The 14,959-nt window shown below is 47.9% G+C and overlaps 1 protein-coding gene across 5 annotated transcripts in view; it reads left to right on the top strand.

The window, feature by feature from the left end:
* MRAS (muscle RAS oncogene homolog) overlaps window positions 1-14,959 on the top strand; it is a 59,256-nt gene that overhangs the window by 14,374 nt on the left and 29,923 nt on the right. For all 5 annotated transcript variants that reach the window (XM_010363307.2, XM_030934543.1, XM_030934545.1 and 2 more), the window contains exon 2: window positions 11,201-11,411. In XM_010363307.2, the coding sequence (XP_010361609.1) occupies window positions 11,219-11,411 (193 nt within the window). In that variant the 5' untranslated portion in view covers window positions 11,201-11,218. The remainder of the gene's footprint in view (window positions 1-11,200; window positions 11,412-14,959) is intronic.

Here is a 14,959-nt window from a genome sequence, read left to right on the forward strand (position 1 = left end):
GCAGAGGCTGGCCTTCCCTGGTTGGGTGACCACCAGTGTGACGTTCCCAATTGCGCTCAGATTCCTATGGAAGGCTGCAGAAGTCCTCCTCTTTCACCGCGGGTGAGACTGCCCTGGCGCTAGGAAAATATTAATAGACCCCCAGGGACTGAGAACAAGGATTGAAAAATGAAACTACTTCCTACTGTCTTTCCTCAGCTGCCACTCCAAGAAGTTGTGAGCTTGATGCAGCTCTGCCCTCACAGAACCCATGCCTGCCCCTCACACCTGGACTGAGTTCTTTCCCGCCCTCCCGGTTGTTGGTTGCTGGGCAGGGGGCACTGTGGGGGACTACGGTAGGACCCCAGAGGCCAGGTGGCCAAGTAGCAGGCATTCCTGTGAGCCAGGGATGCCAGCAGGGAATACTGTTCTGAAGGTTCTGTGACCTCTTAGACACTGAGGCCCTTACCAACTCCTCGTTCTGAAAGCCACTTAGACCCACCAGGCTCAGTGGACAAGCCTGGGGGTGAGTGGGACAGTGTTTTCATTTTGCACCTTGCCAGGCCTAGGTGCCAAATCCCAGATTCTCTTTTCACTAGCCTGTGCCCTTGGTAGAATGCCTCTCTCCCCTTGGTAAAATGGGGATAATAACCCTCCTCCGCAGCTTTCTGCCTCAAGCCTTTGTGGCTGAACCTGGGTTACCTGTTCCTCCCTTACCCTATTCTCATCCCCTTTCCCATCCCCTTCCCCTCCTCTGAGATTCTGGAGCACTTCGAGTGTGTCCTGTGTAATTCATCCACCCTCTCCTGGGCTTTTTCTGCTGGTGAACCTCAGTGTAGTCATCAAAAAGAGTTGCAGGGGCCCTGTTGGGTTAGGCAGCCATCCAGCCTACATTGTACTTCTATGTGGACTTGGGGCTAGGGCAGGGTCCGGGGGCCTCCAGCACATGTGAGGCCCATCATGCCCAGCGCCCTCCCCTGCCTAGCCCTGCAGCCTTGGGCACTTGTTTCTTCATCATGCAGTGCTTATTAAGCAGCCACTGTGTGCCAGGCACTGTGCGTGGTATAGGGATGCAAAAATGAAGATCCCGTTTCCAGGGAGCCAACAGTAACCCCCTCCCCTGCCACTCTTACCCCCCATACCCATTACCCCTGCCATGCACACATATACACTCCACATTCCAGTCATATCATGTTGCCTGCAGTACTGAGCGTCTCCTTGGCTTTTCATGCTGCCATGCGTTATACTTTTGTCACTTCTATTCTTTACCTGGGACACGCTTGTCCTTACTGTTTTTTGTTCTTTTTTTTTTGAGACGGAGCCTTGCTCTGTTGCCCAGGCTAGAGTGCAGTGGCGTGATCTCGGCCCACTGCAACCTCCACCTCCCCGGTTCAAGCGATTCTCCCGCCTCCCTGGTTCAAGCGATTCTCCTGCCTCAGCCTCTTGAGTAGCCACCATGCCTGGCTAATTTTTGTATTTTTATTAGAGACGGGGTTTCATCATCTTGGCCAGGCTGGTCTCGAACACCTGACCTCATGATTCACCCGCCTCGGCCTTCCAAAGTGCTGGATTACAGGCGTTAGCCACCATGCCTGGCTGTCCTTACTGTTCACCTGGCTAATATCTACTTGGTCTTTAAGATCCCATTCTGTGTCACTTCTACCAGGAAGCCTTCCGCAGCATCCCCAGGCTGGGTAAGATGCCTCCCACTCCTATGCTCCTGCGTTACCTACCCAGTGTACCATAATCCTCTGCCTGCCTCCCCCACAAAATACACACTGTGTGCCCCATGGTCTGGGGCTGGGCTCAGGCTCATTTATTTTGGTATCTCCAGTTCCCAGGACCAAGCACACAGGAGGTGCTCTGGGAGCATTGACTGGATGTGTGTGATCCCACGGAGCCTGAGCAAGTGTGTGTCTTGAGAGGAGGGTGGCCAACACTGGCTCCTCTACCAGTTTACTCCTGTTCATTCTTCTCTGGGCTCAGGTTACACTGTGACCTTTCTCATGTCATGTGACCTGTTAGAGGATATACCTCCCCCCTCCCCCAAACTACAGGGTACCCAGAGAGGGTGGCTTGGTTTTGTGATGGAGAGCTCGTCTGGATTTCGAAACCAGAGGGAGAAACTTTGTTTCATGCTGAACTTGCTGGCAGTTTGATATCTTCCACATTCTCTTTGGTGAACAAGCAACTCCTGAATACTGGAGAAATGCAAAAGAAGGCATCTGAGGAGCTTACCTTTCATCCACTGTTCATTCAGCAAGCCTTTGAGGGCTTGCTCTCCTGGGACATTGCTGTAGTGATTCAGTGGCCGGCTGAGACATGCCTGCTGCCCTTCTAGGCAGAGTCGGGGAGCTGAGCCCCACACACAGATCAGCCTGCTAGCCTTCCGAGGAGGGCGCGGTAAGAGGCTGAGCTGTGTTGAACTGTCACCTGTGGAACCTGCCAGTTTGCAGGGTGCTCAAGGAACTCAAGAAAGGCTTTGGAGAAGCAGGAGGAGGGACTTGGGATGGATTTCAAAGAAGGATATTGATGATGGTAACAACTTGATGTCTGTTGAACAGTCACTATGTGCCAGATACTGGGTCAAGCAAATAAATGCAGCTTTTCACAGCCACCATGAGGCAGATGCTGCCACTGTCCCTACTTTTACAGAAAAGAAAACCAAGGTATAGAAAGTAACTTGCCTAGGGTTGCAGGCTGTCTGCATAGCTCAAGCTCCTTGGCAAGGAGTTCCAATTGAGGGGCCAGTCCTGAGCTGGGCAGGGAACAGCTCAAGTGTAGGACCACAGGGAGATGGGCTGAGGCTGGGGCAGGGACCCATATAGGGGATAGGGTCCCAAACAGAGGTGCTAGAAAATAAGGCTTTCACAGCAGCTTGGTGCCCCCAGCTTCCTCGCTGGTCCTCAGGATGGAGGTCCTCAGGGCTGAGGGCTACCTGCTGGTACCAGATCTAGGCCCTGCTCAGCAGGGTGTCCCAGCCTGGATCTAGGGTGCTGGGGTGGGAAGTGTCTATTTTTGATAACTAGTATTTGCCCTGGTTGCCTCTGAAGCTCTGACCTGCCCAGCTGTTTCACCCACATGGGCAACGGTCTGACCTTGGGGGTGTCTCCTACTCTGACACCACCTCCCAGCTCACTCCTGACCTCTTTCCAGCACTCCTGGATCAGCTGCCTCTGCCCTGGCCTGACTGCACGCGCATACTCACCAGCCCCTAGCCAGCAGAGGATGCCTAGCACCACAGGCTGACAGTGGCTCTGGAACTACACTGTGTGGTTTCAGATCCCGACACTGCCTCTTTCTAGCTTGGTGACCTTCAAAACGTTATTTTACTACTCTGTGTCTCAGTTTCTTCAACTGTGAAATGCGGATAATGGGAATCTGTACCCCGTAGGGTTGTTGTGAGAATTAAAATCTTCCAACAGCATCTGACACATTCATTGTTTACCTTAAATGTTCCTATTGCTTTTAACATGATGACTGTTGTAATTATAATTGTCGTGGCAGGTGGTTTCTGCACACCTCCTGAGGCTCATAGTGCTGGGTCGCAGATGGCTACGCCCTAAGTCCTGTTTAGGAGGTGCCCGTCCGTATACTGGTGGGAAAGACCCAGGTATTGACAGTTGCCATGTGGAACTGTGGAAGCATGTGGTACTTAGGGGTCATGAGTAAGCCCAACAACAGTGTCCCTCCCTGACTTACTTCAACCTTGGCCTTTGCTTGGATCTCTGGACTTCTGTCTGATCATTTCTGCTCTGCTGACAGCAGTCCAGGTATGATCCTGGCAGAGGAGATTAGAAGAAAAGCAGGGATTGGTAGATTAACAGAAGACTTGGGTAATAGACATCTCCAGAGATCACCAGGCAGGCTACCCCTAAAGGTCCTGAGCCCTTCCCATGGAAAAGGATGGCCACTAAGTGGGGTGTTTTGGAGGGAACCAGAAGGGTAGTAGGTTAGATCTGGGGCAGCAAACAGATTTTCTCTCTGGAGCAGTCAGTGTGTTCTGCTGCCAGGAGTACTGTGTTGACAAGGAAGGGGACCGTGAGCCATCAGTGTTGTCTGCCATGGCTCTGGGAATGGGAAGGAGCAGCACCCATGCCACCTACTTGCCATCGAGACTTGCTGTTTATGGCATGAAATCACATACATGGTTGGGTGGGTGGTTAGGGCTTAATAATGGAGTGAGCTAAAAAGCACTGGTGGCTTTTTAGAGGAGTTGAGAGGCCCAATGACAGCACCATACTTGGCTTAGCAAAGGTATGAAACAAGGGGCTGGAGCAAAGTCTCCGGGAGTGGAGAGTGAAGCCTTAAGGGGTGCCAAGTGGCCTAGACCCCTGTGGGGTCACGTGCCATTTACGCACAGCCTGCAGGTCAGCGCTCTGGTGAAGCTGCCCATTTCTGGGAATTGTGCAGAAGGGAAGGGCAGCTCCTGGAATGCAGAGCCATTTCCTCCACATGGGTTGGGTCACTCCCCACAGCGTGTCCTCATCCCTCTGGGTTGGGCACACCCAGACATCATAGAGATGAGATTAGCTTCCCAGGTCTAATTCAGCTCAATGTGAATGAAAGTCCATTCACTTTCCTAAGAGCCCCAAATAATGGATGTGTCCTTCTCTCTAACCTGATTTACCTAAAATACTTGCAATTCAATTGATGGGGTTAGGGGGACTCTTTGAAATAATTAGTATAGAAATACAGAAGCAAAAAACAGTAAATACCAAACCTTCAATAAAGTTGCCAGCATTTTTGGGAGAGCCTCTGGATTGGCCCTGGCCTAGCCTCTGAGAATCTGTGGTCCCAAGGTCAGGGCCAAGGGAAGCAGCAACAGTGATGAAGAGTGCCCTGTAGGACAGTGAATCATGAAGACACTACCCTGAGAAAAGAAAAGCCATGTGATGCAGCAAAATGAATTGGCAAAAGAATTGGAGGCAGTGTGGCATGACCGCTCTAACATGACCTTTGGTGTCTAACCAGTCCACAGCAGTTGTCCACTAAGGGTGGGCATTGTTGCTGCTATGCAGCTCCTTCTGGGCACCATTTTCCCTGGCCAGCACATAGGACACTGCTTTGGAAGTGATGCTGGGTGGGGTGGGGTGCATGGAGAGGCCAGGGGGCCTGTGGACCGCTTGGCAGCATCTGTAGCTGAAGCCATCCATTTAACATGTGCTGCTCACTTAGAACAATGGGTGCAGTGGTTTTAGGCTATTGTTTTGGGCAACAAGCTCCATAGAAGCCCTAGAACCTGGAAACCTGAGGAGAAGAGGCAAATTTCATGAGGGATAAGAACCACCGAGCCCTGCCATTTTGCCATTTTGTGGGGGCTGCGGGGGCCTGCTGGTGTCTTGGACATTTCTATCTGTCACCGCATCAGGTCCTCCCAAAGCCCTATGCAGTGCGGATGCCCTTCCCTAGGGCTGTGGATGGGGCAAGGAAATGGTTTAAATCACTGAAGCCTACCAGGTTGAAGGGAAAGCAGGGGCCCAACTACTTTATCGATGAAAATATGCCCTTGCTGAGGGACCCTCCAAGATTTTCTCACTGGGGCCTTACTACCTTCCTGGGGACCCTGTTCTCATGTCTTATAGATGGGGAAACTGGGCACCAGGAAGTTAAGAAACTTGCCCCAGGTCACACAGGGAGTCTGTATTGGATGCCACAGTGGAACTCCGGCTGCCTGGCTGTGGAGTTGAGGCTGTCCCTGATGTCCCAAGCTGTCCCACTGAGAACCGTTGGGCTGTTACACAAGACTATTCCTGGGAGGTCTTAGACACACCCATGCTAACTTTGAAGATTGCTGAGTGAAAAGGTTATACTGGGGTGATCAGTCCATCCAGCCACCCACTTCCTAGGGGTATGAGCCGGCCCCTTTCAGAAGGATGGGTGTGACCCCCTGCTTCTTAGCACGAGGGAGGCCTGTGTGGGTAGAAGACCGCACTGGGGAAGTGATGAGGGCAGTGTGAGTAGAGACTGAGCTTCCCATGTGTTAGGCTCTGCCTGGCCCCGTGAGGGGCGAAGGAATGAGAAGATGTGGCTCTTGTCCTTGTGGAGTTTACAATCTGTCTGACAAGGTAAATCTGGCATTCCGGGAAACGACTTCAAACCATGCAAGAAGGTTCTACCCATGGGGAAAGAAAGGGAGCAAGAGGCAGACAACAGCCAAGAGAGCTTATTTTTCCATTTACAGATGCCTGAGGTTTTTGTACACACGTTATTAAAATTATTGAGGAAGCGATATTGCCTTTTAGGCAGAAGTTTCCAGTATGAACAACGGTTTGGGTTGCCATGAAGCCTGTGGCCTGGGCGGGGCCCTGGGAGCAGTGGTTGCCATGGGAACCAGCTCAGCCACCCCCACAGCCAAGTGGCTGCTATTCCCAAAGTTGGTTTCTGCGTGGATGGGGCTGCCTGGAACCTTGGAGCCATTTCCCATGGAAACAATGCTCTAAATGGTGGGTGATGTTCCCACACAGGCCTATTTTGTCTGGCTGTTAACAGAGCAGAGATGGTGGTGAGGCTTCTTATGCTGAGAGGAGGCTGGGAATGAGAGAGTGTGTATGTGTATGTGTGTGTGTGTGTGTATGTGTGAGTGTGTATATGTGTGTATGTGTGAGTCTGTATATGTGTGTGTGTCCTCCCTCTTCTTGGGAACAAAGTAAACAAGGTGACAAAACGAGCATTTGGGCATCTTCTTAGAGCTTAGCATATCTCATACATTTTATTTCATGCTTAGAGCAATCCTGCAAAGTATGAGTCTCCAGCTAACCCACTTTACTAATAAGATACTGAGGCAATGGAAGGTAATTTGCCCAAGGTCACTCAACTGGTCAGTAGGAGAGTATTCAGCACAGAAAATAGTGGGGAAATTTTAAGGAGAACCCCAAGTCTACCTTATACCACCGTCCCACCTCAGAGGGGCACACCCATCATCCCCTAAAGTGAAGACCCGACATCCTAGAATGATCTCTGAGGTGCTTTTTAGTTGAGAAGGCTGGAAAGGAGAGGTGTTGTGAATGTAAGCAGTTTGCTCCTTAACCACCAACCAACCAACGTTTCATTCTGTGGCGACTTTCATCATAGCCTGTGAGTGGTTTTTAAAAAATCTTTCTCTGTACCGCATGAGACCAGCTGGTTTTGTAGGAGTGTGGTTCATGGTTCTTGGCATCTTGACCTCCCCATCTGCAAAGACACCATTTGATCAGTGTTTTCTGAGGGGCTGGAGAAACAGGCCTATCAAAAGAAGATAGCACCTTTAGGAACTGGGGGGTTCTCTGGACTCATTCTCCAGCTTTGGAAACCCATTCTTTGTTCCTGGCTCACACTTGATTCCAGAGGGCCCTGTCTGTGCCATTAGTCTGATCTCTTAGTAGGAGAGAGACGGTCCCAAGCCCTGGCTGAGAGAGTTGTCCCTTAGCTTTCTCCATGGGGAAGCCAGCTCTGTGGTACGTAGGTTGTCTGACCATTGTTCAGAAATGCGCGTTGAACCTCTAGTTCGTTCAGTAAGTGTCTGCCCTGTGCCAGTGCTATGCCAGGCTCTGGGATACAGAGAAGTACAAGATGCTGTCCCTGCCCTTTTGTGCACAGTAAACACATAGAAAATTCTAGGCATCATTGTGGCGTCTGTGGCAGGAACTTCAGGGCTCAAAGCACAGGTGGAGGCGGCGCCTAGTGCTGGCCCATGAGGAAGTATGTGCTCTCCTGGGGGTCTCAGGTGTGCGCAGAGGCTGCAGCGTGACCACAGGACACATTGGGAGACCACAGAGCTGGTTGGGGGTGAGAGTAGATTGTGAGGGGCTGCGGCACGTGTGTGGCTGGAGAGGTCAGCAGTGGCAGCCAGCGACAGGCATTGACTGTCCTGTGAGGGGGCCTGCACTTTCCTCCTCAGTGTTGAGGGGCACAGAAAGGGTTTTCACAGGGGAGCCAGTCTGATGTTTGTGTGAAATGAGTAGTCTAGCCCTGTTCCATTGCGTCCAAATTAGAAGGGAACCCTGGCTTGGCTTCCTGTGGTCTCTCAGGGTTCAACCTCTGAGAGCAGGGTGCTGTCAAAAGGAGGGGGCCCCCACTGGCCATTTCCTGCCCACTGCCTTGGCAAGCAGAGGGCATTTTTTAAGGAGTCCCCAGGTGATTCGGCTGTGGGTGGTCTGAGTGCCGACTCAAAGCTTCATTCATGTCCTCCAGCATATTTACTAGTGTATTTCTTATCTTGTTTTCTTTTGAGAAGAAAATAAAGATGAACAGTTTTCCTTTTCATTACCTTCCCACCCACTTAGTATTTTTTAGTTATGTCGCTGCCAGCAGAGAATGGAAGCTTTAAAAACAGCCAAACACCGACTGGGCGTGGTGGCTCACGCCTGTAATCCCAGCACTTTGCGAGGCCGAGGCAGGTGGATCACAAGGTCAGGAGAGCAAAACCATCTTGGCCAACATGGTGAAACCCCATCTCAACTGAAAATACAAGAAAATTTAGGCGTGGTGGTGGGCACCTGTAGTCCCAGCTACTCAGGAGGCTGAGGCAGGAGAATCTCTTGAACTCGGGAGGCGGAGGCTGTGGTGAGCTGGGATTGCGCCACTGCACTCCAGCCTGGGTGACAGTGAGACTGTCTCAGAAAGACCAAAAACCAGCCAAACACCAGCAAACACCTTTCACCCACAGCCCAGCACCATTGCCCAGGACAGGGCAGCAGTTGCTGAGGGGCAGTAAGGAGTGAACCCCATGCTCAGGGCAAAGGAGAGAGGCCACTGGGCCACCGCTTCCTCCCCATTTCTGTCACCCTGCAACTCCCCTCCGCCGTCTCTCCTTGGCCTGCCTTTACCGTTGTGGATTTGGCCATGGAAGAGCTCAGTTAAGTGAAGCCTCAGCCTGTCTCATGTTGTAGGAAGATGCTGGAACCAGATTCCAGGGCCACAGCCGGTGCCTGGTCCTATCCTGCCCCAAAAGAGCTGAGATCCCCACTCGAATGAGAGGAAATCAAACATTTTCAGGTGGCTGGAACATTTTATTTTCCTGGGAGCATTTTAATAGTGTTAAACTTTTCTAGTACACAAATATAATGCATGCTTGTTGTAGAAAACTGAAACATTAAGAAAATGAAAATGCCCTGAAATGTGCCTCAGAGACAACCAACTGCTAAACCTCTTAATGCCTGGATCCACACCTCACACCTGACTGTGCAGATTCATAGTGGGCCTCTTCGTGGAAGGTGGATCAGGTGTACTTACTAGCTGTTGCAGCCTGGCTTTTTTCATACATAACAATGCACTTTTTCTAGGTTACTGAATATCTTCCTTTTAAATGACTGCGTAGTGCTCCATTATATGAATAAACTTTTTCTTTAACCTTTTCCCCCAACATTAAGTTATTTCTATTTTCCCCCATTCTTAACATCTTTCTTCACTTCTCTGATTATCTCCTTAGAAGAAATTCTCACATGGGGTAGAGCTGCAGGAGAGGGTATGAATATATTTATGCAAGTGTATTTTCAGTACAGCCTAGGCAGATTTGCACTTTCACTGCAGTGTAGCAAAGCTTGTACTTCCCTGACACTTTGGGGAAGTCCTAAATGTCAACATCAGGCTTCAGTAACTACAAAGCATTCTGCAGTGACTCTCGCCTGTAGCCCCATGCAAATCAGTGTGGCCATATAACCCACATTTGTATTTAGTCCCCTTTCTGTCAAAATCTGGAACTAAAGACTATCTTAGAGCTGGAAATAATTATAAAAGTAATGTAATCCAGCCCTTTAAATTCATAGATAAGGAAACTATGGCTCAGAGAGGTCAGTGGCTTTCCCAAGTGGTGGCGGAGCACACAGGGCACCCAGTTCTTTGTCCTCTGGGCCACGCTGCCACCCTCCTGTCTGTGAGACCATCAGTTTCCTGGTCACACATACACCATGCTGTTTTCCCTCCCAGCTTGCACAGGGATTCTTTCTTTTCTTCTACACAGCAGTAGGATCAAGCATTCCCCCCCTCGATTCAAGGTCAATTTTTGTGGTACTGAGGAATGCCCCACCAGGAGGTGGTATTGCGTCTTCCTGGCAGGGTCCACAGTTAGTTAGCAGTTTAGGTTCCTGGCTACAACCCCAAATTGTTCTTTAGGGGATCCCCCTAGCTGCACCCGTGTTTAACATTTGGTGCTGTCAGCCTCCTCCTGGAAACTCTCGGCTTCCATCATGACCACAGATCCTGGTTTCCTTCCTTTCCTTCTGAGTACCTCTAGGAGGCTCCCTCCTGCCTCTCCTCCTTATCACTTTGCGACACTATTTACAAAGGTCACTGTTCACTTCTGTTAAGGCCGGATTATTCTTTAGAGTCCTGCTCCCACTTCCAGCTGCCTCCTGGTCACCTTAGTTCAGGGTTCTCAGCCTCAGCACTATTGACATTTTAGGATGGCTAATTCTTCATTGGAGGGGACTGCCCTGTGCATTGTATGATCCCTGGCCTCTGCTGAACAGATACCAGTGGTACCCACTCCATTTTGACAACAACAAAAAATATCTCTAGACGTTGCAGATATGCCCGGGGAGCAAAGTTCCCCTGATTGAGAACCACTGCCTTAGCTGGCCTCAATAGCATGAAAACAAAATTTCGACCTGCTCCTACCTACCTCCTCCCCAAATAAAATGAGGTTGAACAGAAGCCGTAAGATTCCAGCATGACTTTGTGTATAACACAGGGCAAGAAGCAGAGAGAAAGGAGCCAGAATCTAGAATTCTGAAACTTTGAAGGAGCCTCAGAATCCCAGAACTCAGGTGTGCTAAGCTATCATGGCCGCCTTTCTAAGCTTAGACACAACTTCAAATCCTTCTCAGCATAGCAGTCCAGTTAATAAGAGGGGATGTGAAAGACGAACCTCCATGCAAGTCCTGCTCAGACCACTGCCCTCATGTTAACCTGTACAAGTAGAGTTTAGTGGCCAAAAAGCCTCTTTGACATGGCTTTTGGCTGTACTTGCTAAACAAGACCAGTGGTACTGTGTCCTCAATGCTGGGCCTGGCACATAATTGGTGTTGAATAAATGACGGTTGAATAAATCACTTTAACAGTGACTGTCTCTGGGTAGTGAGACCAGGTGTAATGCTTTTATTTTCTTTTGCATTTCTTCATTTTCAAACCTCTTTATAATTGAGAGTATTTATTACTTTATAAAGGAGGAAGACACATGAATATCTTCCCCTAAGTTAAAAAGCCCTCTGTCTCATTCCACACGTCTTGCTTCCTTCCGCAGGTCTGACCTTCGAGAAACATGGCAACCAGCGCCGTCCCCAGTGACAACCTCCCCACATACAAGCTGGTGGTGGTGGGGGATGGGGGCGTGGGCAAAAGTGCCCTCACCATCCAGTTTTTCCAAAAGATCTTTGTGCCTGACTATGACCCCACCATTGAAGACTCCTACCTGAAACATACAGAGATTGACAATCAGTGGGCCATCTTGGACGGTGAGACCTGGGTGGCAGCCCTGCATTGGGTGGGATAGTAGATGGGGAGGATCAGGGACATTTGACAGGTTTCAGTGGGGCAAGGTGGTTTCCTTAATATTGCTGTTATGGAATGGTTGGTATAAAGCCGTGTGTCGTTTTCAGGGTGAATTCTGAACAGGGAAGGCCTGCGTAGAGGACTTGCAAGGTTTCGTGGAAACCAAAATGTGCATTCAACAAAGAGGGGAGGCTAGAATCATGCCAACTCAGCGATGACATGATTGTTTTCTCTTGCTGATCAGAATCTCTGATTAACAGTTATGGATGTCTTTAGCTAATAAAAGAGGGAAAAGCAAGTTGTTTCTTAATGAACATAGTTTTCTTGGTACTTGTATATATATTCCTTTGAGGGGAATCTCTTGCATCTGACATTTTGTTTCTAGCTGAGTGTGAATTAGTCTGGATTACTAGTTCTAAGTGTGGCAGCCAGGCCAGCAGCAGCCACAGCATCAGGAAACTAATTAGAAATGCACATTCTCAGGCCCATACTGATTTGGAAATTCTGAGGGTGAGCCCAACAGCCTGTGTTTTAACGCACCCTCTAGGAGATGCTTGAAATCGGGTAGCATTACATCTCCAACTTTGTTCTTTTTCAAAGTTGTTTTGACTAGTCTAGGTCCTAAGGTATTTCTATGTGAGTTTTAGAATCAGTTAAATTCTAAAATCCTAGATTTTGATTGGGATTGTGTTGAATCTGTAGATCTGTTTGAGGAGAATTGATATTTTAACAATGTTGAGGCTTCCAACCCATGAACACAATATCTCTTTCCATTTGTTTATTTATTTATTTAGGTTTTCTTTAATTTCTCTTGTCAATTTTATTTGTAGGTTTTTTTGTCTTGGTTTTTTGGTTTTTTTTGAGATGGAGTCTCGCTATCACCAGGCTGGTGGAGTGCAGTGGCGCAATCTCGGATCACTGCAACCTCCGCCTCCTGGGTTCAAGCAATTCTCCTGCCTCAGCCTCCCAAGTAGCTGGGATTACAGGCACGCATCACCACACCCAGCTAATTTTTTTGTATTTTTAGTAGAGACGGGCTTTCGCCATGTTGGCCAGGATAGTCTCGATCTTCTGACCTCATGATCCACCCACCTCAGCCTCGCAGAGTGCTGGGATTACAGGCGTAAGCCACCGCGCCCTGGCTTATTTGTAGTTTTGAGTGCATGGGTCTTCTACGTGTTTTGTCAGATTTATACCTGCATCTGTATTGATGCTATTGTAAATTATTATTTTTGTTTTTTTATTTCCATTTTCAATTATTTGTTGCTAGTATATATAAAAACAATAGGTTTCTGTATATTAATCTTGTAACCTGCAACTTTGCTAAACTCACTTATTAGTTCTAGTGTCTTTTTTGTAGATTCTGCTGGATTTTTCTGAATAGACCATAGTGACTGCAAGTAAAGACAGTTTTACTTCTTTTCCAATCTGGATGGCTCTGATTTCTTTTTCTTGCCTTATCTCATTGATTAAAATATCTGGCACCCTGTTGAAAAGAGGTGACAAGAACAGACATCCTTGTCTTGTTCTTTATCTTAAAGGGCAAGTGTTCGGTCTTTAGCATTAAGTATGATGTTAGTTGCAGGCTTTTTATGGATGGCCTTTATCAGGTCATGGAAGTTCCTTTCTATTCCTAGTTTGCTGAGAGTTTTTATCAGGAATGGATGTTGGATTTTGTCCAGTGCTTTTTCTGTGTCTACTGAGATAACCATATGGTTTTCCTTTTTTAGTTTGTTAATATGGTAAATTACATTGATTGTTTTGTTTTGTTTTTGTGACAGAGTCTTGCATTGTCACCCAGGCTGGAGCGCAGTGGCACGATCTTAGCTCACTGCAACCACAAACGCCTGGGCTCAAGAGATCTTTTTGCCTCAGCTTCCCCAGTAGCTAGGACTGTAGGCACACACCACCGTGCCCAGCTAATATTTTACGTTTTTGTGGAGATTGGGGGGAAATCTCCCTTCGTTGCCCAGGCTGGTCTCGAACTCCTGGCTTCAAACAATCCTTCCACTTCAGCCTCCCAAAGTGCTGGGATTACAGGTGTGAGCCACCATCCCTGGTCCTTGATTTTTCTTTTTTCTAATATTAAACTGACATTGCATCCCTGGAATAAACCCCACTTGATCATTATATATTATCCTTTAATATGGTTGGCTTTGATTTGCTAAACTTTTGTTTACAATTCTCGTATCTGTGTTCTTGTGAAATATTGGTCTATAGTTTTCTTGTAATGTCTGTGTCTAGTTTTGGTATCAGAGTAACGTTGGCCTTATAGAACAAGTTTTATTCAATTTTTTGGAAGAGTTTGAGTTAAATTCGTATTTCTTCCCTAACTGTTTAGTAGAATTCACAAACAAGGCCATCTGGCCCTGGAGTTTTCTCTGTGGGACGATGTTTTTGTTTTTGTTTTGAGACAGGGTCTCGCTCTGTTACCCAGGCTGGAGTGCAGTGGCGTGATCCAGGCTCACCACAGCCTAGACCTTCTGGGCTGAAGCAGTCCTCCCACATATTTTGTCTGTCTTTTGGTTGTTTCAGCTGAGAAGGTAAATCTGGTTCCTGTTACTCCGTCTTGGCCAGAAGCAGAACCAAATCATGACTTCAAAAAAATACAGCTTTGTGGCCGGGCGCTGTGGCTCACGAGGCCTATAAATCCCAACACTTTGGGACGCTGAGGTGGGCAGATTGCTCAAGCAATCTGCTCAAGCTCAGGAGTTTGAGACTTGCCTGGGCAACATGGTGAAACCCCATCTCAACTAAAAATATAAAAATTAGCCTTGGGTGGCTGAGGTGGGAGAATCACTTGAGCTCAGGAGCCAAGACTGTGCCACCTCACTCCAGCCTGGGCAACAGAGTGAGACCCCTTCTCAAAAAACGAAACAAAACAAAACAAAAAACTTTGTAAATATATTTTAAAAGCACTGAATTATGTACTTTTAGAGTATTAATATTATGGCATGTAGATTGTATCTCAATTTTAAAAAGCACCATCCTCCAAGGGTTTGTCTGCAGCCCTGGGACTTTGAACAGTTTGACCAGGTACCAAGCACCTTCCCATCTTGGGACTCTGCATTTTGTCTTCTCTCTGCCTACAACATTCTTCCTGTAGAAACACTGATTTCATTTAGGTCTCAGCTCAAATGTCACTTTATCTAAGAGGTCTTCCCTGACCAAACCATTGACACTAGTATCTACCCCACCCTTGTCATTTCTATGCCCAGCTCTGTTTTTCTTTATTCTGTCTTTTATGGTTGAACATATTTTTTCTTTGTTTGTTTGTCTTTTTGTCTCTGCTGACTAGAATATAAATGTCTGAGAGCAGGGACTTTATTTATTGACTGCATTATTCCTAGCATCTAGAATACTGCTTGGCTCATAGAAGGTCCCCAGTAAACATTTGTGGAATGACCAAATGAATGAATAAACCTTGAACAATATATGTGTAGTGACAGGTTTGATGTGCTAGCTATATTATTTTTTTCTAACTCACAATAATATGTATATATAACTATTA

Source organism: Rhinopithecus roxellana, chromosome 1 (assembly GCF_007565055.1).
Source record: "Rhinopithecus roxellana isolate Shanxi Qingling chromosome 1, ASM756505v1, whole genome shotgun sequence".
NCBI classification, from domain to species: Eukaryota; Metazoa; Chordata; class Mammalia; order Primates; family Cercopithecidae; genus Rhinopithecus; species Rhinopithecus roxellana.